Below are 25,367 nucleotides of genomic sequence, written 5' to 3'. Positions count from 1 at the left end.
CAGCATTTTGCTCACCTTCCAGCTACATGTGCAGTGAGAGCAGTTGGCAACGTACACAGGGTTTCAGGATGGCTTTCCTTCAGAGAGCATGTAAGAGTTTATCCTGCACTGCTGAAAATCAGCATGCAGGTTCAGCAGTTACCTCTTAAGAGGCAAATACTAAGCCAGGTGCAATTCAGGAATGATTCTGTTTGAACAGCTAATCACAGGTTTCTGGCAACAAAGAAACTAGGTATAAAGGGCATGCACAAATTTGTCGCAGAACATGTCTAGTTTTTGCAGTCTCATTATATGCTTCATAAAAGGTATCTAAATTTGTGCATATATGTGCACGTATATGCATGTGTGCCCTTGTGCAGCATTGCTGAAAGGCACGCAAACTGAAAAAAAAAAATCTTTTAAATGCCCTAGGGAAGCAACATGATGAAATCATACTCTTGTGCCCAAAGTCCCCTCTAAGGTATGATTCCTGGCCTAGGGAAACAGCATCTGGAGGGGAAAAAACCCAAAAAGTAACACTGCTACTGCAAGCTATTTAGCCATCAACGTTTTTACATGCTGGCGGCTTAAGCTATTCACATCAGACTTAGGCTGCATAGGTATATATTCTGTAAAAACCAGAGGCACACTCCCTGCCTACAGCACATTTCAGACAGACTACTGAAATCAGTGGCTAGCTATGTATGTGAGTCAACTGTTAATCTAGTCTGGCTTGTAAACACTTACCTCAAGGTCTAAGACTACAGGTAGGGACAGCAGTGATGAGGCTCTGAACTCCCAGCTCTACCTTCAGCATTAAAAAAAAAAAAATTTCTACAAACACAGCACCCAGTAGTTACCAGTGTCTGAAAACATAAGGAAATCAGGGTCATCCATTCTCCCCTTTTCCCCACCCCCAGTACTCCCACATTCTCAAGACAGGCAAGCTGAAAGTAACCCAAAAGAAGGGTCTCGCTGATCTCACTGGGTTACAAGCATCTGACATTGGCCCATGCTCCGAAAATTATTATCAGTATTTCGTTTCCTGATCAAGTGTTACCATGGAGCTTCATCACTTGTATTACAGCAGTAGAGGCTGCACAGAAATTGTACTTGCCTTTCAAGATACAACTGGATCCATGCATTAGCATGCTTTTATCCCAGTTGTGTTCAGGCAGAGATGCAACTGTGCATGCATGCAAGTGCAAGCATACACAGTTTTCTAATCACTTTGCACTACTGCTTCCACAGAGAAGCTTTCAGCGTATCCTAGAAATAAGGACGTTGTCCAAGTCTGACCACCTGGGGGACACAAGCGCAGCAAGATGTGGCACCTCAGAAACCAACCTTCAATGACACCATTCTGCATCAGAAAAGTAACTGAGCTCAATTGGTGTTAATGACTCACAACGTAATCATCATGTGTCAGAACGATCAGCTGTACAGAACACACAGTAAAGATGATGAACGCCAAGTTGTACTTTTATTTTCAGGATTAAAAACCCCAATGGTATAGGTGCAGAGTAAAGCTGAAAGAAACAAGATGTCAGCCCAAGTTTATATGCAGTTCAAATGAGGCATCCTGGTTTCACAAAACAGACAGATGGGTAAAGCACAAACTGCCAAGAGAGAGAAGAGAAACTACACAAAATATAAACTGAGAATAGGTAACTCCTCTTCACCTGGCTCCCTCTGCCCCCTTCCACAGTATAAATAGCACAACTAGAAAAATCCAACTGCAAAATACATTTGACATTGAGCAAAAATCAAAGAACCATCAAAATTATTTTTATATAGGATGTACTGATCAATACTTTTTTGAGAATTAAAAATACATTGCAGTTCAATTTAAGTGAGATACAGAAGAAGTTATCACAGTTGTAACAAAGGGTAAGAGAAGTACCATTTCAATGAACAACACGCAATACATAAATATTCAGGAAAATACAATTAGATTCAGCAAACAGGTCTAAAGCTGACATTCCTATGCCAGTCCCTACAATTAAAAGTTAAAGCTTGTTTACTTGGTAAGACTTGTAGAGAAATAAATACACTTACAGAAGTACACACATTTCTTCAACAAGTGGGACTGATTTTTTAAAATACAAATTAGAGATTGATTTAACAACCTAAATCAAACAACTAATAGGATTATCACTGGAAGGTATGACTAATTAAATCACTATACTCTTACCACAGTTAGCCCAACATACATGTCTTTAGCATAAAATTTATTTGCTCTTCAGCATATGCTCTGGCTCTTCTACCAGTCTGTTGAGTCAAAAACCAAAGCTGGAATAAGAATTTGTCAGACAAAAAAAATAAAACCACCTTCTCCACTGCTGAAAGGACTACATCTTGACCCGATTTGAATTTTGAATGAAGTTTTGGGTAAGTTCTGTTCTTCGCATTAGACAGTTTCTCTGTGTTTGAACAACCACGGAAAGTTTGCCTGAAATTTTGTCCCAAACAGTGGTCCTATGACCAAAGAATTTGCATATTAGAGGTTGCTAACAATATGCTCAAATTTAGATGAAAGTCTTACTAACACCGTATATGGACTCTGTGTTAAAATACTGTATATTCAAGTAAACCTCAAGTCACACAGACTTCCATGGGTAACCCAATTTTAAATCAAAACAGCCACGTCTTCTGTTTATAGAAGTCCTAAACCCTGGTCTGCTAGGTGATACAATGAACTGACACCTGAGACAGGTACACAAAGAAAATATTTCCAAAGGCTTAGCCAAATGAAAACAATAGATAAGCATCTTGGCAGATGCCCTACTTCTGTTTGAGCCAAAATCCCTGCTCAAAAATGCTTCTTCAGCTTTACAGCACAGGTGCTTTCTAAACTCCAACATATTAACTCAGTACCAAAACAGCAGAAAACTGCATGTGTCAGGAGCAAAGATACCATTTTCCTGTTATTCCTTTCTTCTCCAAAGAGTCTGTTTAGCAGAACAGGGGCCTTTTTGCAGTCAGCATTTCTGCTTTGAAGACTCCCAGTCTGACATCTCTTACTGACCACAGCACCCGTGAAACTTGCCTTGCCAGCACTGACTCCAGTGGGATCCTCTCCATCACAGAAAACAAAGCACAGGCAAGTTGGTACCCCTTCAGATCTTGAGATAAAATTGGGACAGAAAGAATCTGTGTTTTATTGTAAAAAAAAATAAAATAAAATTAAAAAAATAGTCAACATTACGACTCCCAGCTCCACAGTTAAATTTATTAGGACAGTAGTTCCCAAATAAGGAGCCCAGCAAATAATAGTCTGTAAAAATCTAGTAACTTCTCTTTGTTTTCACCTACAAACATACGGTAAGATACCAAAACCTCATATACAGTTCCTAACAACTTTCTCCCTGCTGCTTCCCGTCATGGATACATAACAGAGGTCTCCTGTGCCTCAGGTATGCCCTTGAATTGCACATGGCAGCAATCAGTGCCAGGAGAACGAGCATACCATCAATGTGCTCGGCATTCAGTGATTGTACATTACAAACAGATACAACAGTCATAAAACAATGTGTAAGGAACCTGAATCTGTAATAACAAACCATACAAGTAATTACTCAAGAATATGCAATTCAAGTACTTTGCCTCAAGCAGCTACTGGTTTCCCAGCTTTTCTTCTCCCAGCACCTACAGAATGGTCCTCAGAACAATTCTTCTGGGGGAGTTTTCCACCTGAACTGTTTAAAAGTGAATCCTACTGCTTAGGGAAGAGAGAAGCAAGACAATCACTGCATTCAACAGGTGCAGGTCTGTGTCAACAGCAAGGAACCACCAGCCTTCTGGATTCATGCCAATCTTTATTTTCCTCGAGCTCATACATACATGACCTTGCAGGCTGCTAGTTGCTCCATACTCCACCCAGCTGCAGCCCACTCACAGGCCAGACTCTTGGCTGAGTTTCTCGGTATGAGCTGTGGCCACTGTCACTCACCTGCCAGACCTGCTCCACTCCACTGCTGCCTGAAACCTGGCTAAACGCTACCACACCTTCAATGTGGGCACTGGATGCAAACGATTGCCCTACTTCCTTGATTCTCCCTTCCTGCCCAGCTCACCTTTTTATTTTTATAATGCTGGAAAATAGAGTCCGCAGCCCAAAGTCCAAGTCTAGATGAGCTCTGTTTTGCAAAGTGTGAGGGAATCTGGATACGTTGTGGTGCTGTGCCAGAGAGATAAGCCTATTATACAGGTAGCTTTGTTACGGGCTATAATGTCTAACAGAAGAAAGGTAACTCATGTTACTTAGGACTACCCTAAAACCAATTCTAAGCATCAGCATTAACGTTTCCCAGAGTATCCACTGGAGATATCCTCTCGCAGGCAATTGTACCTGCCAGTTGCCCAACTCACTATTGAGACTGTCAGGTTCCTCAGAGAGGCATAACACCTCGGACGGCTCCAAAATGACACGAGTCTCTTCAGACAGGCCAAACTTAGAGAAATGGTTTCCTCCCTACACACACTTCATCATTAATCCTAAAGCTATATTCCATTTCTTCTCCCTCTACTAACACTCTTAACACCTAGCATGCCTTTGTCCTATTTCAAGAGGCAAGAGCTGACAGCTAATATGTTAAGAGAAACTTCCGAGTTTGTACTTAAAATATAACTAAACAAAGCCCTGAGTTACAACCATCACATCTCTATCCAAATAAATACAACAGGACTAACAACAGTCATTACTCTGCATGTACAATATAAACATTGGTTAAGCCCGATAAAACTCTTTTGAGGTAGATATATACAGTACAAAATATATTAAAGGTTGAATGCAAACATCATACTCACTTCACCTTCTCACTTTGTCCTCCAGTTCTGCAGGAAACCTTGCAAACATTATTTCTGCCTCATCAGCATTCAAACCAAGTTTTTCTGAGTTCTGAGCTCTAAGACAATTTGCAGCTAAAAGGACACTGAAACCAAACATATACATTTAACACTATCATGGAGTTTCAGCTGGGGCCATGAGAAAAGTAGGTTAACACAAAATTCAGCTAAGGGAAATCCAGGTATTTTAAATAACTTTGCAAACAAAATAGCACTGTTCAGAACAGGTTCCAACAGTTTCATCGACAAGAAAAAAAATACCAAAAATAATAAAAACCTTCTGCTAGTGTTTTCAAAGGAAGTTTTAAACTAGAAATTTGAGCTTTAGTTCCCAAAAACTGATTTTCATGACTTACACCCTGTCACTGAAACACAAGAGGAAAGGAGAAAGACAGTTTGAGAGACAGACACACCCCTGCCCCAACTCCCTTAGAAGGAAGATTCAGTTAAAAAAAATTCAAGGAACTCTAATGAAAACCATGCAACAAACAGATAAATCAGATTACAGTCTGCTCAGAACTCGACCAAGGTTCACATGGAAGGTTTGCAAACCTTTAGATAAACTTGTCCTGAGTTCAGAGTTTGTGACAAGCAAGCAAAGAGGTTTTGGATTTTTCTGGGCTGTCAGACCATGATAGCAGACACAGGGTACGATAACAAAATAAATAATAAATCTGGAGATTCACTTTACTTTTGAATAAAATATCTGTAAAGATGATCCTTTCCATTATAAATAGTCTAGAGATTGATACAAATTCATAACCACTGAATAACTAGTGCACCAATGGTTGCTTTAGGAAGAAGATTGAACAGAGAAGTATCTGCTAACCAGTCACTTCTGTGTTTGCTTGGTTTTGGTTTTTTTTTAAACCAAAGATAAATCAGAGTGTAGGACTGCTATCAGCTAGCCAGTTAAGTGCTGATAAGTACCAACAAGTGACTGCACCGACTCAAGCACAAGTGGTCACATTTTGTTGTGAATCAACACAAAAATGAGTATGACTACAGAAAGAAGCAGCACTGACACCTCCCCATGCTTGTGTGACTATTGCTTACTTTGTCACAAGCAGGTGCAGGCTGGGGAATTTTCTCCCCCATAGCTGTGGCTCTCCAACAACAACCACAACTTTTGGGTCTGATTTCAAAATTCATTGTCACATCGCAAATCAGAGATGCAGTATTTGTGTTTTGAGCAGTCCCTGGCAGCTCCAGTTCTTTGAATACCAAGCAAACTCCCACTTAGCCCACCTCCTTCCAGAGAAAGGCCATCTGGGTGAGAGACTTTCCCCAAAGAAAACTTGATAGATGGAAAAAAACAAGTGCCGAGCAAGAAAAACGTTGTGCTGTGGTTTCTCATATGTCTCACAACAGGAATTCAGACTTGTGAGTTATGATTCTCATGACTTGAAGACTGAAATATTCTCCAAAAGAAACACACTTAAACATGGTTGCAATACATGTATTAAAGTATTAACATAAAATAAAAGGTCCAGAGGAAGAGTTTGGAGTCCAAAGAGGCAGAGCATGCCAAGCCTTCGCCTCTCGGGCCCAAAGGACAGTTCAGATAATTCAACACAGCGTAACAGCTTCCCCCTGAACAACAGCAATATTGTTTCTTCAAGTAAGTCAGAGGTAGTGTCTAAAACAGTGTAATGAATACAGCAGCAGCCTCCAGCTGAGCCCAGCTACGCCTGAGGTGGCCCAAGAACAATACCATCTCGGCTAGCCTGGTCACACTGCTGCTAAGGGATCAGCAGCGATCCTCGGTTTGAGCCCTGGTGTTGAGAAATAAGCAGGATGTGCACACAAGGGCACGGTGAGTCCAGTCACCAGGGAGACGCGCACCATAATCGGGTACATCTGCTTCGGAGGCCAGCCTCTTGTTGGCAGGCAGACAATGCGCCGGACTGCAGCAGATGTGTGCATAACTTAGTCAAACACGTAGCCACAGACAAACACGCAGCGGCACTCAGAAAGCACTTTCTGTTCCACTCGGACCCACGCATCCCTGGGAGAAGGGACCTGCCTGTATGTGGTGTTTAATCACGTTTCCTCTAGAAAACTTTTTTTTTTAAATAAGCAGATTACAATAGGTTTCACTTAATAAATACAACATTTAGCATAGTTCAAAGATGTCCACTGAGGAGCACAAGTGGGACACAGCAATCACGATGTACTTGCAGATTCATCATCTTCTAAAAGAAGGTCGTTCAATGCAATAACTGTAGCAGCAAAGTCAACCAGCTCCACAAAGTCTGACGTAATTATGTTAACACCCATAACACCTGGTTTCTGTGCTTTCACCCAATTTAAAATCATGGGCAGATTCCTAAAGAAAGTGAAATAAAGAAAATTAACATTCTAAAAGAAAGCCTTCCCTATACATGCTCTGCTCTACTTTAAATACAACACGCTGTTTGCAAATTATGTTATCTCACATTTGTGATCAGGTGCTGGCTGATTCCCAAAGTGCAACTAGCCTGATGAGAAAAGTGCTTAGCATAGCATGCAGTCATTAGCTATCAAATGGCAATATCAGCCAATCATCAATCCAAACTATCATGCATACAAAATAACATTTGTGAACTCTAGATTCACTGAGTAGACTGTGCTTCAGCATTTAATGCTGCACTACAATTTCTTCCATCCTGGTTTGGTTTTGCCCAAGAACACACTGAACTGAAAGCTTAATTTCACAGCAGACTTCAGTGTAGCACAAGGCAAGGCTATACCTGGCCTAAGATGTTCCCCTGCCCACCTCTGCCTTAGAGTGGGCAGGAAAAGTCATCAGGGGCAGCACACTGCATTTCTACCAAACTCCTTTCAGCCTCCAGACCCACCTAGAGCAAAGGGATCAGAGAAACCAAACCCAGAATCAAGCCCTCAGCTCCATAAAGGTTGAGCATCCCACCATACATCACTGTAACCAGAGAAAGGTGAGGTGTGTGTTAGGAACTGAGTTAAACAGAGTTAGAAATTCTACAGCGGGGAGAAGTTTCAGTCATTTCTCAGACGGAGTGCAAATCAGGAGTCTGCACAAGCTTTTTTGCACTCTAACATGCAAACCCCAGGGTTTTCAGCACCAATAGAGACAAATGACTAAATATATTAGAATTATTTAAACTAGTGCCATAATATGCATACAAAATTATATAAGATTATAGGCAAGCAAATTAGCTAACAGGATGGGGAAGAAAAAAAAAAAACAACCAGAAAACCTAAAGGCACCCCACAGCTCTTATTCCAGAAAAAAAAAATTTTTGTCAGGAACCAAGAGAAGAGAGAACTTGAGTAAAGACATAATTACTATCCCTATAAAGGGACAAACCAGACTTCAGCCAGCTAAGTGTGAAAGATGCCCATTTCTCCTTTAGCAAGAGCTCAAGAACACTTAAATATTCACATTCAGGGAAAAATTTCCGTATGAGAAGGCAAACGTCTACACAGAACTGCAAAGACAGATTTACACGTACAAATCCACTAGCATGTGTAAATGTATACAAGCAATCATGCTTTAGCAAACAGTGCCATCTATTTTAAATTTTCACAGTTTACTTTCAAACAAGTAAGTGGCAATGATGGGGCCAAGGGAAAGGGATGGAGCAAAGGCAGGCTTCCAGCCTCCCAGCAGCTTACAGCTCAGCCCTGTACCAGGAGTCACTTGAAACAAAACTGCTTGCCCATTCCATAAAATTAGATGATTCTTTACTAGTTTAAAAATAGAAATTCAGTACAATCTTTCCTTTAATCATGAGACAACAGCACATTTAATATACAGTACACAGACATAAGTTACATCCATGCTTTCTGTTAGGTATCCCCACCAACCATACATATTTACATTTGCGCAACTTGTGACAGCAAACGCCAGTCTTAAAGGACCTGAGCACCATCTAGTGCCTAATGCTGACCACACAGACATGGGCAAAGAGCAAGCCAGAGTGGAGATCTGAATGTACTGTGGCAAACATCATTTGGATTTCATTATTTTTTGCTAGATTAATGTCTGAACAGGAAGGACACTGAAAAGTCCATGACCTATACTTCACCTGGAATCTCCTTACTTCTAACAAAAACTTTTGTGACTGAAAAAGCACAACACTCACTCTTTTTAGAAGAAATTTTTTTTTTAAGTTATATTGACTTTGGCTTCAAAATAACAATACTGTAATTACTTCTAAAGTGTCCAGTGACTCTCCCAAAGGGAACGTGAACTGGCTGCTGAAGATGGGTGTTTATCTCACTGCTTAATGTTAAGCTCAGTTGCTGATCAAATTAGACCAGTTGTGACCACCTGTACAAGTGTAATTTAGAACTTAATATCATTATGGCAAGATAAACTGTTAGTGACATCAAAACAGGCAATATTAAAAGTGAGCCAGGAGACCAGATCCCACCAAGACTGTTACAGTTCTAGCAATTTTTAGCAAACAGGCTAAAGTGATAATGCCATAAAACAAAGCCACATGGATCTTACTGTGGTCACGCTGTTAACTCTATCAAAAAAATCACTGGCACTCTGTGCTACTCAAAGCAAAACCCTCTTCTAATGATCTTACGGGCAAATTAATTGTACAACAGTCAGTGGTATAAAAAGAAGTGTAATTGGTAATCTAATTTTTGGTAAAAAAAAAAAACCAAGATAAAATACTACCCCATGTCATATATCTTTGGCTATTACTGAAGTTAGAGACAGATTTGTACAGACAAATGCAGAACCGAGACCATGAATATGCTATTTTCCTCTACGGCACAAGCTTTTTTGCCCCTAAATTCAAGTTCAGCCAATTTGGAATGAATTACTGGTTTCAATCAACAGGTCCAGCCCACGTTTTATGAAATCACATCCCATTCAGAAAGAGCTCCAATTACCAGGAAGCACACTTACACTTACATATATACCCTGTTACTTTAGTATTTTCAATAATTATTTTTAATGACTGCAAATATCTCTCACGAGCAATAGTAATGAAGCAAAACTGTTTCTTGCTGACTCAGTGCCTCTTTCAACATGAAACGTGGTAAGTACAGAACTGAGAAATCAAGACAAGTCCTTACCTATGAACAAGCGTGTTCTTCAGACCACGAATTAGATGCCGTGCAATAGTTTTCACTCGAGGTGTGAGAATTGCTTGAGAAACATGAAAAGTCCCATAACGACTTCGCTCCTCAAGAGTGGTCTCCAGGAACTGTAACAGTTTGTGCACGTTGGTTGTATTGGCCCATGGTGCTGGCATTTTATTCCCTGGCCACAGGAAGGGGTATTCCTGATACAAAGGGTAGTGGTAGAATATAAGAACCTAACAGAACAAAGAAAAAAGGAGAAAAAATAAACAAAAATTCACAACTATGTTCCTTATCTTTAAACAGGGTGTTGCATTTGTTTATGCCTATGCAGTACTGCTGCAGCTAGCATAGCAGCTAAAAGAGGACCAAGCAAAAAGAAGCTGCTCCCAAGTAATGAGTGTCAGTACATTTGTTGCACTACTGCCAACAAAGACAACTGAGATCATTTTGGTTAGCTATGAGGACAGAATTGCTTCAGGCTTTAAGGGTCATCAGTTCAAAATGAAAAAGTTGCCAGGAATATACTGAAATGTCATTCAAAGAATTCAGTTTAAGAGTATTCCAAAGCACTGTCAGAGAACATTACCATCTGTACTTGAAGTTAGGGATTTTAGCTGTCTTGCCATCTTCTGCATAACTCCTATTAAGTGGCTAAAGCGTACCAGGCTGACTGGCATAACAGCATTCCACTCACACTTACTGCATGAGATGCCAAAGCCAGTCTTGTTGTCAGCAAAATCTTCTCTAAATCAGAGGTCTGTATGTTATACCTTGTAAGGTGGTTCACTATCAGAGGGCAGCAGGCAAAGATGCAACACTTGTTATTAACACCCAAACTTACAAATGATTGACCCTAGCACTGACAGCATCAGTTCAGAGGAATTCCTCAAAGCCTCACCTTTTTTACAGTTTAAAAATTACATGCAGTCATTGAAACCCTGTTCTCCATTTGTGTGTACACATGTGAGTGGTTACCACAGAGAAGAGGCATTTAACCCTGCCACTATAGATTTGGACGGCTGCAAAGGAGCCAAGAAATTCTGTAGATACCTTAGTCATGTTAAAGTTTATATGCTTCACACTGGCCAAAAAGACAACAGTTTATCAAATCCTCACCACCACAAGTCAGCACAACATGCTCTTCCAGAAAAGAAAACCATTTGTAAGGAGCACAAGGCCCTGAGGATACTATTATTTAATGGTTTAAGGAACATGCTTGGGAGCAGGACACAGTCTAGCCACACCATGGATGGAGGGGCTATACAGCTGCAAATAAATGGGGGGAAACATGCATGCTACATAAAGGAGGCCTTAGTGGGCTTTAAATGGGCTGTCAGCAGTGTCCTTGGGCCAATACCTCTGCGTGGGAACCACACCCAGCCTCTCTAAGTCTTAACCTTTCAGGTTTGAAAAACATTACACATCCTTTCCCTACCTGGTGTTTCTTCTCCCACATGTACTCTAGCGTCACATATTCTACACATTCAACAGAACAAAGTTTGGATCCAAAGGCTGAGTGGATCCTGTTGATCAAGAAGAAGTGATGGCTGTCATCCATGGCATAGAAGTGATTGAAATCCAAGAAGATTACTTCCTTGGGGTGCTGCTCAAGAAAGGTGTTAATCTCCTTCAGCCCATCCCACACTTTGATGCCAAACAAGCCATGTATGAAGTAAATCTCTTGTCCTATTTCCCCAGGTTTGGAAGATACACGAAGATCAAAGTAGCGGATCCCACCTTCCAACTGCTCTTTGAAAGTCAGATTTTGAGTCACTGACCATTTCTTCATGATCTTTTTAACCAAGGAAATTCTGGCCAAACGTTTGATGGCTGTGGCTTGGTCTGGTCCCACAGGAGACTTCTCATCAACCCAGTAGCTGAAAGAATCATGTGACCCTAGGAAAAAAAGCCAGGAATATTTAATTTTAGAAAACTGATTCCCCCAAAACACATATACCCATGGGCCCTGTAAACTGAAAAAGCGCTACATGCATGGCAGGGTCGCAGGAGAGTTATGCTGAAGTGTGGGTCTTCCAGACTATCCTTTACACCTTTATTCTCCCTAACTGCACAACAAGAGCTATGCTTAAGGTTCTCGGTTTGATCTGTTTTCTTGTTTGAGCTCCCAAGTTCAATGCACTCTGAAAATCACGACCATGAGATAAACATCAGTGGTAAAGCAAACTGCCTTCTAACCTTCCTTCATTTACAAACTATCAATCTACCTCCAAAGCTTTCCCAGAGCCTGGTACATCACTGATTTGAGATGAGACTCCAGCTTCATTGAAAGAAGCTGAGGCTTTATTGTCATTCTACCTGGTAAATCCAATTGTGCCCTAATGCACCAAAGTTCTTGGAACAGATATCATTATTCATGTGACAGATAGAGGGATCTGTACATGCAAACGCCTTACCAGCATCTCTCACTTTAGCCCCAAGACAGTAAACAAATGATTAATAGTTTGAACAGTGGGCAACAACTGGCTGAACTTAGAGGTGGAACAATTGAGTACACCACCACCAGTTACTGTGTGGTTTGATACCAAGTTCAACAAGTTCATGAACCTGTCTTTTACCTGGCAGTGCCTTTGAGTGACCACAGAGAGGGTGAATAAGATTCACCAAGAAAGACAACCAACAATCAAAATCGCCAGTCCCTGCCAAAATTACACATGTCCAACAAAGCTCCTGTAACAGCCTGTACCCTGGCAGAGAAATTGCATCTCCAGTATAAAATTTGTGCTTACTAGAAAAAAAGCCCTCCAACTGAAAACTCAGTAGTAATTGGAAACAAAACTGAGAAATAACAAAACATCTTCAAAATAACAGCTTCAGAGTCAATGAGAGATCCCTAGCTAAGCCAAGTCAATAACAGAACAAAGAGTAACAGGGCAGCCTATCTCAGTTTGCACTCTATCAGGGCAGCATAAAGCAAAGATGGGCAGAAGCTGATGTACCATAGACTGAGGTTGACCAGGGATTTCTCCATTTACTCCAGGCACCGGCATTCTGGCCAAGAAGCTGCAACCGTTCCAGGCATGACTTCCCTGTGAAGATCCAGCCAGGAAAAACACTACAGAAGCTCTAACAGCCCTGCTTCACTTTTTTCTTCAGGACATCAGATGAGAGGTTCCCCATTGAGCCAAACCCCACTTGCATCCTGCACACCCACTTGCTGAAGTACAGGGAAAGCATCTTCACCCACAGTCACCACAAGCAGCTCCTTTTCCAGCTGCCTTGGGAGTACAGTGACCCCACACCGTGCTGCCAGCATCTGCATTTTCCCTTCCTGCATGCCCCAGGGTTCTTGTCCCTCCTTCTGGGACTATACTTTTCTAGAATTTTGTCTTCTACCTCAGTCTGCAACTCTGTTAAAAAAAAAAAGTCCTAATTTGTCATTTCCAATTTTAAGACATTTGAGGCATCCACAGCCTCCTTTACCCAGAACTTTTGTGTACCAGTGCTCACCTGAAGACTGACGCATTTCCTGTGATACAAGATCAGAGCTATAAACAAGATTATGATCTCAATTGGATTATCTTGTCAGGATTTTTTAATCCAGATGGAGGAACAGACTGTGCACAAACCAAACATCAGTTCACAACAACCTTGAAAGCACTCTTTCTCCATGAATTTCAACTAGTTCAAGAGTACTGAAAAGGAACCGTGAAGGTTAGTTTTCAGGCTTTACAAATGAACACTGAAACCAATTTTGATCAACTCTTTGTGAATTCTTCACAGTCTTTGTAAAAGTGTGTCTCTTATGTGGCTTTCTATTCAGTCTTCTAGAAACAAGCGACAAGTAACAAAAAAAGCTGTTTTTAAGATATGTCGGCTTAAGAAGCTATTTAGTACCTGTCACAGTAAACTACATCAAAAAGTAGCTGACAGTTTTGGAGTGACACCTAGATTTTTTTCCCCACCTCCAAATGCATGACCCCTGACAAAATACAGAATCAAACATCTAGTGAAGACATTTCAGAAGAAGCCATGTAAGGCCTGGCTCATATTACAAGCTGCAATTCATAGACATTTGAGTTTCATACACCTCCCCATTCAGCAGAATGAGCCTTTCAAGCTTCTACAATATTTGGAAAGTAGGCTTCAACTGCAAGGGGCTTGTCTTCTGCTTCTGAATGAGTCACTTCAGACAAAGAAGTCATGGGGGGTTTTGTTTTTCTTTGTGTGGGTGTTTGGTTTTTTTAAGTTCTCAATTCTCTCTCTTTTAATTTCTTCCTTCATTTAGGTCGCTGTAGAAAATTGTTTAACATGCTACAATAAGGCCATAAGAAGCATTTTCTTTTCATTTTAACTAAGACTGTGCAGCAGCCTCTAGAGAGCTGTCTACAGAAGTCACTTGCACTATTACACTCCCTCAGACAGTGTCACTGATAATCTGCCTTACGAAGGAATGACAACTTTATCTGGCATGAAATATATTGTTGTCAACTCAGAGTTGCCTAAGCAAATCCAAGCCAAGAAACAGCTTGTTTTCCTAAGTCTGATCACATACTTCACAGCTACAAAAGCCTTTCCTCTGCAGATTGCCACACACAAGGCACATTTAAGGATACAGAGAGCAAATTTCTCCTTGCACTATCACAACCCAAAATCTATTTATAGCTCTAGAAAGCAAGAAGAAAGAAAACAAGCCACATGCACGTTGCAACTTTTTCAACACATACAGAACTGCGCTCCTTAACAGGGCAGCTATTTTGGAAATGGAATATATATGACATGCTTCTGTAGTTAGAGAAGATCCTTAAAACTCCTGCCCTGCAGCTCTGCTTAAAAGCCTAGGAAATTGGACTTCTCATTTATAACAAAGTCAACATGTGTACCTAGATATAACCAAGTAGAACATGAGCTGGAGCATCTAAAAAACAAGCTCTCCTTTTCACAGTTGGTGGAAGACCACCTAAAGAAGACAGGGAAGCATCATCAATACTGAGGCTGGAAGGACACAGCATAAGTTAAATTAGATTTTCAGCGGTCATTTACAGAAGGCCAGCCACCAACAGTGAGAAATATCTAGGTCAAACCTGGACCCAGAACATTTTTACTCCAGTAAGAGAAAAAAAGCAAACTGTAAACCTGAAGCAACAGCACTGGATACTTGTTGGGCTGAGAAGTAAGAGCTAGGTAAGGATCCATGTCATCCACCCAGCCCTTCTTTAATTTAAGATCACTGTGTTATGCTACCAGCTCAGCCACTGGCTTTTAATATAGCTTAGCTGTGATGTTAAGCTACATGCTAAGCTGATTGCATCATGATGTCAAAATAATCCCTGCTCTCCTTCGCTCTACCCCTAAACTCCATGAAAGCCCTAGTGTAGCCATGGCATGAGCCAGACTGGCTGCTGATCCAGCACGATTTCTTTTTGAAAAAAGTATAACCTAAGCCAACCCAGTCCTGTACAATTTCAAAGGTAAAGGCCAGAACCTACACCAGAAGCATGGAGCAGACCAGCCCCATCTAATTAGCAGCTCAGTGTTAGAGCTGCTAACCACATTCTCAATTAAGGTCTAACACAAGGATGTGTGGAGATCCTCAGATGTTGTAATGTTGTACAGTAACGGCAAAGGGGCTGGCAGCTGCTGAACAGAGCAAGCATCACGTATCTCTCATGACATACACGGAAAGATCTTTTCTGTGTATAAGAAATCCTTTACAGTCTGTTTTCACCCCTGCCCAAATGGTGTGGGTCTCTCCAAATTATATTGACCACTTTCTCAGGAAAGTTAAAAAGACTCAAGAAGTCTCATCAGCAAAACATTTCACACGATACTTGACATCTTAAAAATAAGTAACACCTTGCACTGACTCAATAAATCCATTCCTTAAACTTGTTGACTGTGAACAAAGCAACTAATAAACCCAGGTATTTATAACTTCCATCTTACAGACTGAGGAATCAAAATGCACAGAAAGGTCAAGAAAACTTAGTCTTCATTGTCCTTCAGGCAAACAGAGGCCAGAATCCCAGTCTGAACTGCCTCAAGGGCATGTTCTCGCATGTGCAGCACACTTCTTGAGTCACTGTGCATGGGAACAAATTAGCATTCAGACTGCAATCCTTACTGAGCTACTCAAGTGACACGGCATCAGTCTGGTGCTAAGCCCCTCCCAAAACCAAGCTAGGCACAGGAAACAAAACAAGGAGATGATGATTTGCCAGTCGCTTCCAACAGGCCAAAGATGCAAAGCATGAAGCAGCAAGCATTAAATTTCAACATGAAAGAGTCTGCACATTCAAAGAAAAAAAAATAATTAGAGGACTGCTAATCAGCTGGCAGCTCTTACAGAGTAACAGACAATGGCTGCTCTATTATGGTTTCCTTTCTTTCATCTGACAAAGATTGGAAGCTTCAAGGAAAGCAGTCACATCCCATCAGATGCCCAGATATTTAACCATCAAAGGCCATGATATGATTATCATAGTATTAAAGAGGTATCTTTCAGACATCAGATTGTTACAGTGATGAATAGTCCTCTTAATTTTATCCCAGCAAGTGCAACTGTGGATTAATTTTTATTAATATGTTTAAACTCCTTTTTATTCTCCTTACACTAATTTCTCAAGTTAATTGTATGTTAAATAGATTGTATTTCACTGTTCAGGACGACTTTTTTGTTGAAGCCTTTGTGCTAATTGTTAGAAAGCAGCCTTTTATCATCACATCTGCAGCAAAGTCTAACTTTCTAGTGTGCCTATTTGTCATGCTACTTAGTCACAGATACTCAAATTAACCCACGTTATAGCTCAAACAAGTGACACTAATCAACTAATGTTATTAAGCCTTGAATTTCAACAATTACTAGCTATATCACTTTGTATTATCTTTCATTTCCACATCAGTACTTTCCACATACACAGTTGCAGCGCAGGGATAGGAATCGGCATCACCTCACCAACCCCGGTTTCCTTTTACAAGCTTGTAAATTTACCTTCAAGGGATGTTAAAAATATGTCTGCATGGCATGCAAAGTGCAGAGATCTTCCAACAGAGAACATACTTGTGCACTGCCAATTAGTTGAAAACAAGACAAGAACTCCTGGTTTTTCAGATACAAGCATGTCTACAGTTGTATCACTAGTTTCCCAGGTTGCAAGGCTGTGGACTAGTCAGAAGCAGCAGTTAAAGACACTTTCTGCTAAAGTCTAACCAAGAAACAATGAAAGCAGAAAGGCAGGAGAGTGCACTGTCAGTAAGTTTAACTACATCAGACTAATTTGTTTTGATCTTCACATTAATGGAATATTAAGCAGATGAAAAAAATGCAAGAAAACCTTTTTTGTTATATTAAACATTTGTAAGAAGCAAGGTCAACATACTGTACTAACCCACTAAAAAGCATTAAAGGGTCATTTGTGGACAAAGAATCACCCTAGCTGTAGTGACGCCAAACTTCTTAGAGCTAGCTTTGCCCACTACACAAAGTACATTCCTCATATATTACAAAACACCACATACGACATCGCATAGCAAGCATCACATAGCCAAGACATCTAGAAGCACAGCAAGCAACTTCCAAAAACACAGGATGCAAGTGCTGGCAAGTTAAGACTGTCCCACAAATGTTCTTCTAAACCAAATGTCCTGTGTGTGCCAGAACTGAGGGAAAAATGGGATAAACAAAAGTGCCTCTCAAAGCCCAGAAGTCCTCAGGATTCAGGTCATTAACAATCCAGATTTTCTAATCAAAAGATTAACATCTTAAAAGCTCTTCACTAATGAAAAGTGAATCGAGTAGTTCATATTAACTTGCCCAGCAAAAGGAGGAGAAGCAGGAATAACAAACATCCTATTGATAATTAATTATATAAAACCATTGAGATGAGTATTTATATTTTAATAGAATCCTAAAAGAATCCTTTAGGTATTCTTAATGCAGTCTCATTAGGGAGGACAAAGCCTAGTACAGACCAAATCCTCTTAGGAAAACTTCCTCTCCCTATCAAAGAATTACCCTGATTTCCCCTCACCGCCCCTTTCAGGGTGGGAGTTGGAGTGGGGGGAATAAAAAGGGTACAAAGAGAAAGGGACTGCTTAAAACTGTCTCAGACACAATATCACATGGTAGTTTGCTTTTCTTTCCAGCCAAACGAAATATCTATTTGGCACTGGCTGTAGTTATTGCCATTAAGTTTTTGTGATTTAGCGATGAATTCCCATTTTTATCAGCAACCTCTGCTGTCTGCACTGGGAAAGCAGAAAGTGGCAGTACTTCTCTACCATTTCAAAGCCTGAATAGATCCACCTGCTCTGAAAAGACCTTCAGTTTAGAGTCCTATATTCCTCTTTTGTGACCACTCAGAAGTGTGTGAACCAAGGGCTCATTCTCTACTGAGAAGGCTCTAGGGAAATTTTTTCTTGTTTTCATTACTTTTCCCTCTTTTTACATCTTTTCTGGAAGAGCAGGCAAACTGGAACTTCCACACAACATGGAAGGAAAGCAACAACCATCTATATCAACATTATGATTGGTTTTCTCTGTTTGAAGTAAAACTTTAGCCTGTTCTGCACTCATTTACCAGTGAAGTCACTCTCTAGGGCACACAGATTTTAATAAAAAAAAAAAAGGAAGAAAGTTTTTCCTCATGAAAAAATGAATATCTTCATATGCTGTCACAAGAAAACTTTGTGGCACTTCCAGAACAAGTCAGTTTTGGCTAAACAGATGACAGTGGTCATTTAAAAAGGAGAAACCCCAAGATCTGAGGCTGGCTTTTCAGTGGAACTCCTGCATAGACCCAGTACAGTTACTTCACTATCTGCCACACCAGTTCCTCACATAGGGAGGTATAAAGGGAATACTTTGTACTTGGGAATAGCAGAACAACTTCCATTAGATACTCTCATCAGTATAGCGATGCAGATAGTTTAAAAGCCCCTCTCTAAGACTTGAGATTTGCCACTACAATGAAGTAGACAACCAAGGTAATAAAATAACTTGTCCTTTCAGGAAAAGTTCATCCTGAAAAATCTGCATTTACAAATCATATCCAATATCATCATACTTATGCAGATGTTTTCTTCTAATGTTTATTACCTCATTGATTGGTAGATGCCAATTAAATTGTGATGGAAAATAAAGCTTGGTGAATGAGAACATTAACCTTATATATTTCCTCCCTTTCAGCTTTAACCCAACAGATGGCCAGTTTAGCTGATTCAGTGATCCTTTTAATTAGGACTCCAAAGGAGTACTCTTTGGAAGGAGGATGCCGTCTCAAGCTCACCACCGCTTCTCCCCTCAGGAGCCACGTCCATAGCGCACACCAGTCCGTGAACAAAGAAACAAGAAAACCACAGCATTAGCAAGTTCAGCAGCTCACCTTAGGGTCATGCAGGCAAAGGGAAAAAAAGAAAAAAAAAATCAAATCTACCAAGATGCTAGTGGCCAGTTCTTAATTAGACAGGGCTGCTTCTTCTTAAGAATCATTTCAATTCTGCTTGGCCAACTAAAAGGCAAGCCACCCATAGGGCTTTTGGTGAGCAGTTGCACTGTCAGGACAGCAGAGCTGGCCAGAGCTGGTGGGTGGGGAGATGTGCAGGAGATGCCCAGGGCCCCACCAGCTCTAGCTGTTCCCTGCAGGCAAGCACCATGCAGTCACCCACAGCAGCTTGTCATCACAGCAAACACAGCCCTCCACGCTCTGGATCCCCCCTTCAGGCTTAACTACAGGCTTGGCTGGTAGGGCTGCTCCTCATTGAGACCGCCTACTAGCCGTATTTGTAAAAGCTTTGTTTTCCAGGGCTGATTATTTCATAGGACTTTGATCATTTATATCAAAACCATCAGGCTTCTGCCTTCGGGTTTTGGGGTGATCTTCTCAGTGAAGGGCACAAACAGTGGCATGTTACAGTACTGAAAGTTTCGGCCACAGTCGTACCGACACTACTGTGAAGAAACTATGGAAAGTTATTCAATTAAAAGTTGGTTAGAAAGTTAATTAAAAGAGTGCATGTGTCGTAGCAGGGAATTGAGCAGCTTGATTAGTGCTGTAGTTTGGAGCAGAAGACAAAGACTTGCTATTTTAGAAGGCCAGGGACCCACATCTCCTCAGAGATCAGTGACAGTCAAAGACATTTTAACAACTATTTCAACTCTCCAACATGATCTTATTTTAGCCATATTTGAGCCAGTATGATTTTCTGTGTTACAAAAATGCTTCTGGAACTGTAAACCTCATTTTTTCCATCTGCTCTAGCTACATAATGCAGCATCCCACCGGTAACACTCCACCAATCGTCCAACCTGATGCAGGCAGGAATGGCTCCACATTCCAATTGCTATGCATTACTTAGAAATGAGATTCTGGCCAGTGTTCACATACTTTTGGAGGAAGAGCTAACACACCAGCTGGGATCACTAGAAGATGACAGAAAAGGCTGTGTGCACCATTAGAAGCCATGACTGAAGAGCTGCCCTACCTCTCCCCAGAGGGGCAGGCTGCCCACACACTCCGCACCAGCAGAACACCCTGCCCAGCGTGACATTCAGCCCTAGCCCTGCTGGTATCTGAAAAATTGACTTTTGGTGGCAAAGACTTCTTTAGCATTTCAAATCAGCCTTAGACGTACAAAATTTGACCTACAACAGAAACATTTATATTTCAAAATTTAAAAAAGAAATCTTGCGCTCTAGGACAAAAACTTTGGTGTAAGCTTATTTTTAATATCACATATCAAAGTGCTGAAGTAAAACATTTTACTTTTTCCAGATTTTCTATTTTTCAGCTCTCTTCTCCAGTGACTCCAATCAAACTGAACTTAGTTCAGATTCAAATTAATTGTTCCCCAACTAAGCTTAATTTTTACTAACAGCAGGTGTTTCACCAAAACTACATGAAAGAAAATATAATCACCCTTTTTTTCTAAATACAGCCATTCAACCTGTTGTCCTTTCCTGCCTACATCTGCAGCACCATGACACACCAGGCTAACCTTCATGTTCCCTTGTGACACCCAGATGCTCCAGCACCCACCCTGGGGTTTGCCCAATTCCATGAACAGTTGTTTCAAGAAGCTTTTCTGGCAGGAACCACTTCTCAAAAAAAAAAAAATGCCTCTAAACCATCATCATCATCAACACAGAAAAGCTTTCCATCAGCCTAGCTTGCTGAACATGCTCATTCATACTTGTAGGAGTAGAGGAGGGAAGGCAGGGGACAGAAGAGGCATTTGATTAGCTTACTTATTTTATGAAAGGGCACCCGTAACTATTCTGGGTGCTCCTGCAAGAAGCAGTGGATCCCTAAGTTATCATAAATTTCCTGTAGAAGACAAGGAAAGAAAATCAGCACTGGGGAAAAACTCACAGCTAACCATCCTGACCAGAACAGGGAACCAATCTAGGGATACAGTTTGATCAAAAACTGCAAGCATACCTACCTGTTATGTCATGGCTCTTAATTATTTTAAGGTGGTATAACCCAGACAGGATTAAGTAAATGCATTATTACTGAGACCCAAAGGAAAACAGAACTGCCTACTCTCTGCTCATCACATTCATTCAGCACCTTGGAGGCTGGACTAACAAAACACTCAATAAGCAAACACTGACAGTTGGCAGTGAACATTGCTGAACATTAGATTGCTTTGCTGACTCAAAACAACAGGCACAAGCTTATCATGATCTCAGAAAGCAGATCTTCAGGCAGAAAAGGTGTTTTACCTGTCCTAATACAAGTATTCATGTAAAAGCTTGATGAAGCTGGAAAACAGTGCTGTATGTTCAGAAGCAGACAGATTTCTCAGACTCCAGCACCTAGTTTATTATCATACTGCAAAAATTACTTAGAAAGGCAAGTAGTTGAAATGAAACAGTACAAATTGGACATGCCATGGTGCTAGGAATTATCAGCGTGCAAGTACAAGCAAGAAACAGGTTCGGCTTCTCCAGCAAATTCTTTAAATAGCTGATTTACTTTGAAAGCAGATCAGTGAGAGTACTGCAGCTTCTTCTTGTGTTCCATTTCTCATGAGGGAAGAAAGAAAACTAACAGATGCAGATTAAGAGATGACCAAGGAAAGTAGTAAGCATCACAGTTGTACATGATTTCATAAAATTGTTTAAAGTAAACCAGCTTGAGATTAAACAAATACTATACAAAACCCTGCTAAGGGTCACATTCACAATCAAAATGTTTAAGTTCTTTTTAAACCCACACTCAAAGAGGATTAGTCTAGAGTATAATTAAGAGAAAACCCTCTAGAGTTTCACACAAGTTCACCACTTGAAGGTGGTTAATTTTGTTGACTATATTGTATGCATGTAAGTTGATGACATTTTAGTAACTTGATATTTGGCAATTTCTCATTGCAAAAGATTCCTTCTCTCATGACATCGCACAGGAAACCTCATCTCTTTTCCTTGGACAAGACTATATTGCTATAGCATTTTGTCTACAGTTTTTTCAATAGAAACAACAGAAAAGCCCAAACTCTGGAACTGATTGCACCCAAGCTTTGGAGGATGACATGAAATTTTTCAAAGTCTCTCTCCATTTTGAGCAGAGTTAAATCAGCATGTAAACACCAAACTGGTACACTTCATTAATTACCCACCTTAAACATAATTTCTTACCAGTTGGTTCTAAGGATTGAGCAAAGAATTACTTCCTCTGCCCTCAGGTAGCATGTTTCACGCACACACATTTAATAGCTCAGGGAATCACAGAACAATGTAGGTTAAAAAGGACCCCCAAAGGTCACAGCTACCTTTTTTAAAGCCAGTGAAAACAAGCAGCTCCAAAGCTGGACTGTTTGCAACAAATAAAGAAGCAGAACTCTATGCAGACATCCTTACTTCATACAGCAGTTAAGACTTTCCCGCTTACAATGTCATACAATAGATTGAATTTAATCGGTTTCTTTTCTGTGTATACTACCAACTCTTTCACTTTAAATAGCCCCATTCTATCAACATTTTGTCCTTTAAAAAAAAAGTAGATTCTTTTATTCTTCAAATGCTGCATTTCTCCAAAGTGCAACAAGCTAAAAAAAAAAAAAAAAAAAAGAACCACAAAAACCAACCCAAACACACAAAACTAAACAACAGTTTCATGGTTTTGAATGCTGACTTTAAATAAAGTTAAAACATCTTTTAAGGTTTCAACTCCTAGAGTTACATCTCTGCTCCTACATACAAAGAGTGACTGGGAGGAGGAAATGATGGGGGGGGGGGGGGGGGGCGGAATTCCAAAAAACAAACCCAGTTGACTCCATTCCTCCAGCAGAGAAAACAAATGCATCCGGAAATGGACAAAAGCAGGCCACACCTGTCATATGCACAGACAGGTATTAAGCAAAAACAACAATGCTCCCATTTGGGCCAAAGCCTACATTTCATCTCTTTTGAGCCGAAGCCTACATTTCATCTCTTTTGAAGATAGCATTGGCCTTCATTGCTATTCAGCATCTGCAAACAGATGCCGCAACTGCAACTTGTTTTGTACACTCCTTTCCTTGCACACTGCTAGTAACACCACCTTGGCTTACAAAAAGGTTTCTTTGTCAAGGACAACACCAAAAATCCACTTCAGCAAAATAATCATTGGACTAAAATATAAAAAAAAAATTCCCAAAACATCTACCCAAAATATCTTTTCCCTGCTCGCAGGTTGCATGAGGTACATGCAAGAAAGGGATGGGAAAATACATTAACTTTGACTGCAAATAAACATATGCTGCAAGCATTTTCAAAAGAAACACTACTCATTTTAAAAGCAGCATGGCATTACTGAAACAATCATTTCCTTGGCTTCTCTGCTACAATACTGGTTGCACGATGTAAGTGATGGACAGTGGCAATGCACTTAACGCAATCTATACCATAACATTCTGCAAAGTTTCACAGCCCTTAAGTTGCTACAGCAATAGAAAGTTGATTTACTGCTCTTTGCTAAAACAGAGAAGGATTTCTTTGCCGTAAGTTTCAAAATCTGCAGCTCCCTGAATTTTATATGAACACTGAACTTCTTTTCTGTCCCCCTTCCCTGTTCAAATGAACACCGTTACATAAAATACTTTTACTACTCTCAGGGTAGGAAAGGGTGCTACTTTTGATTAAAACTTGGCATTTCAACTGTTCTACTTCAGGTAAACCAGCAGTGAGTGCTGTGGTACTCGACAGGAGGTGCACAGCCCCTTCTCTACATGCCTCAAATGTCCTTTTGTTATCTCTGCTGGCACAAAAAAGGAAGTTACTCTATTTCTAGGGAAGTGTCTCTGCACATCCTCTATATAACACATACGCAAAGGATTTTGATAAGTTACAGCGCTACCCTGAAAATCAAGCCTGTACCACTAGTGACCAGAGTCTAACGTTCAGTATCAGAACGAGCTGCTATAGTATGTGCCCCTACAATCTTCCCTATTGACATCTACAAGCAATACTAGATTATTTTTTACCATTTACAGATGGAAAGTCAGCCTATTCCTAAGTACGTTTAGGGTCATCTGTTGTCTTCCTCATTTGTCAGTTTATCTATGAGTAAATCAGAAGTGATGACGCTCACCCTTGCCAATTTCTTGAAATAGAAGCTCTGTGCAGGAGCTAGGAGTTAGTTATTTTAAGTTTAGCTGGAAACAGGGAAAGTTCTATAAGTAATGACAGTATTTTAGTGTCTTCAGTGTAACATCATACGTTGGGATATTTCATAACCGTGCTGTACTCTTCTTCTTTCTGACAAGCCATGTCTAGGTTCTGCTATAAAAGCCATTTCCATCTAATGAACCTCCAGTTAGGGTCAACGTAAACAAACCTCTCTCCCTGCCTGCCGTTAGCCTTGCTCCAACAACCTGAGAAACCTTAAGGAGGACCTCCAGAAGTCACAGCTACCTTTTTTAAAAGCCAACGAAAACAAGCAGGTCCACGGGTCAGAGACTCCCAGCCGCGCTTACAGCGGATTAGGCCCTCCCGCCTCTCCTGCGCCGGGCGGGATCCAAGTTAGCCCTTATGCCCGAGCAGGCGCTCAGGCTCCCAGCCAGGCTCGGACGCCTGAAGACAGACTCCCCGCACGCTTGCTGCGGTTCAGGCGAGCTCCCAATGCCCGCTTCCCGGGCAAACCCCCCGCCACGGCCGAGCCTGCAGCCAGAGCGCGGGCACCGCAGCCCCAGCCCCGCTCACCGCTTCGCCGAGGAGGTACGCGCCGCCGCCGCCGCCTCCCCTCAGCGCCAGGCCCCGCCCCGGCGGGCGCAGGCCCCGCCGGCGCCCGCCCGACCCCTCCGCTCCCCGCCCCGCCGCCCTACCCGGGATGGCCAGGTTGGAGAGCGGGTAGGAGCGCAGCGCCGCCGGCAGCGAGCCCATCCAGTCCGCGTTGCTCTCCGCCATTGCCCCCGCCGCCCACCGCCGCCGCCGGCCGTCCTCCTTCCCGGCCGGCGGCTTCATCCCCGGCCTGGGGAGCCGGGCCGGGCCGGGCCACAGCGGCGGGGTCAGGGCCGGGACCGGCAACGGCCGCCCG

At 41.4% G+C, this 25,367-nt stretch overlaps 1 protein-coding gene across 1 annotated transcript; it reads right to left on the bottom strand.

Moving 5' to 3' along the window:
• Positions 1-1,443: 1,443 nt before the first annotated feature.
• Positions 1,444-25,367, bottom strand: PLCXD2 (phosphatidylinositol specific phospholipase C X domain containing 2). The gene is made up of 4 exons (XM_030020250.2): positions 25,156-25,367; positions 11,330-11,790; positions 9,886-10,127; positions 1,444-7,156 (listed from the first exon to the last, which is right to left on the bottom strand). Exons 1-4 carry the CDS (start codon positions 25,292-25,294, stop codon positions 6,994-6,996), a joined length of 1,005 nt encoding a protein of 334 aa, XP_029876110.1. The 5' UTR covers positions 25,295-25,367; the 3' UTR covers positions 1,444-6,993.

The sequence above is a fragment of the Aquila chrysaetos genome, chromosome 7, assembly GCF_900496995.4.
Source record: "Aquila chrysaetos chrysaetos chromosome 7, bAquChr1.4, whole genome shotgun sequence".
In the NCBI taxonomy this organism is placed as follows: Eukaryota; Metazoa; Chordata; class Aves; order Accipitriformes; family Accipitridae; genus Aquila; species Aquila chrysaetos.
Note: the sequence above shows the minus strand (reverse complement) of the source record. Positions and strands in the feature narration are given on the sequence as shown.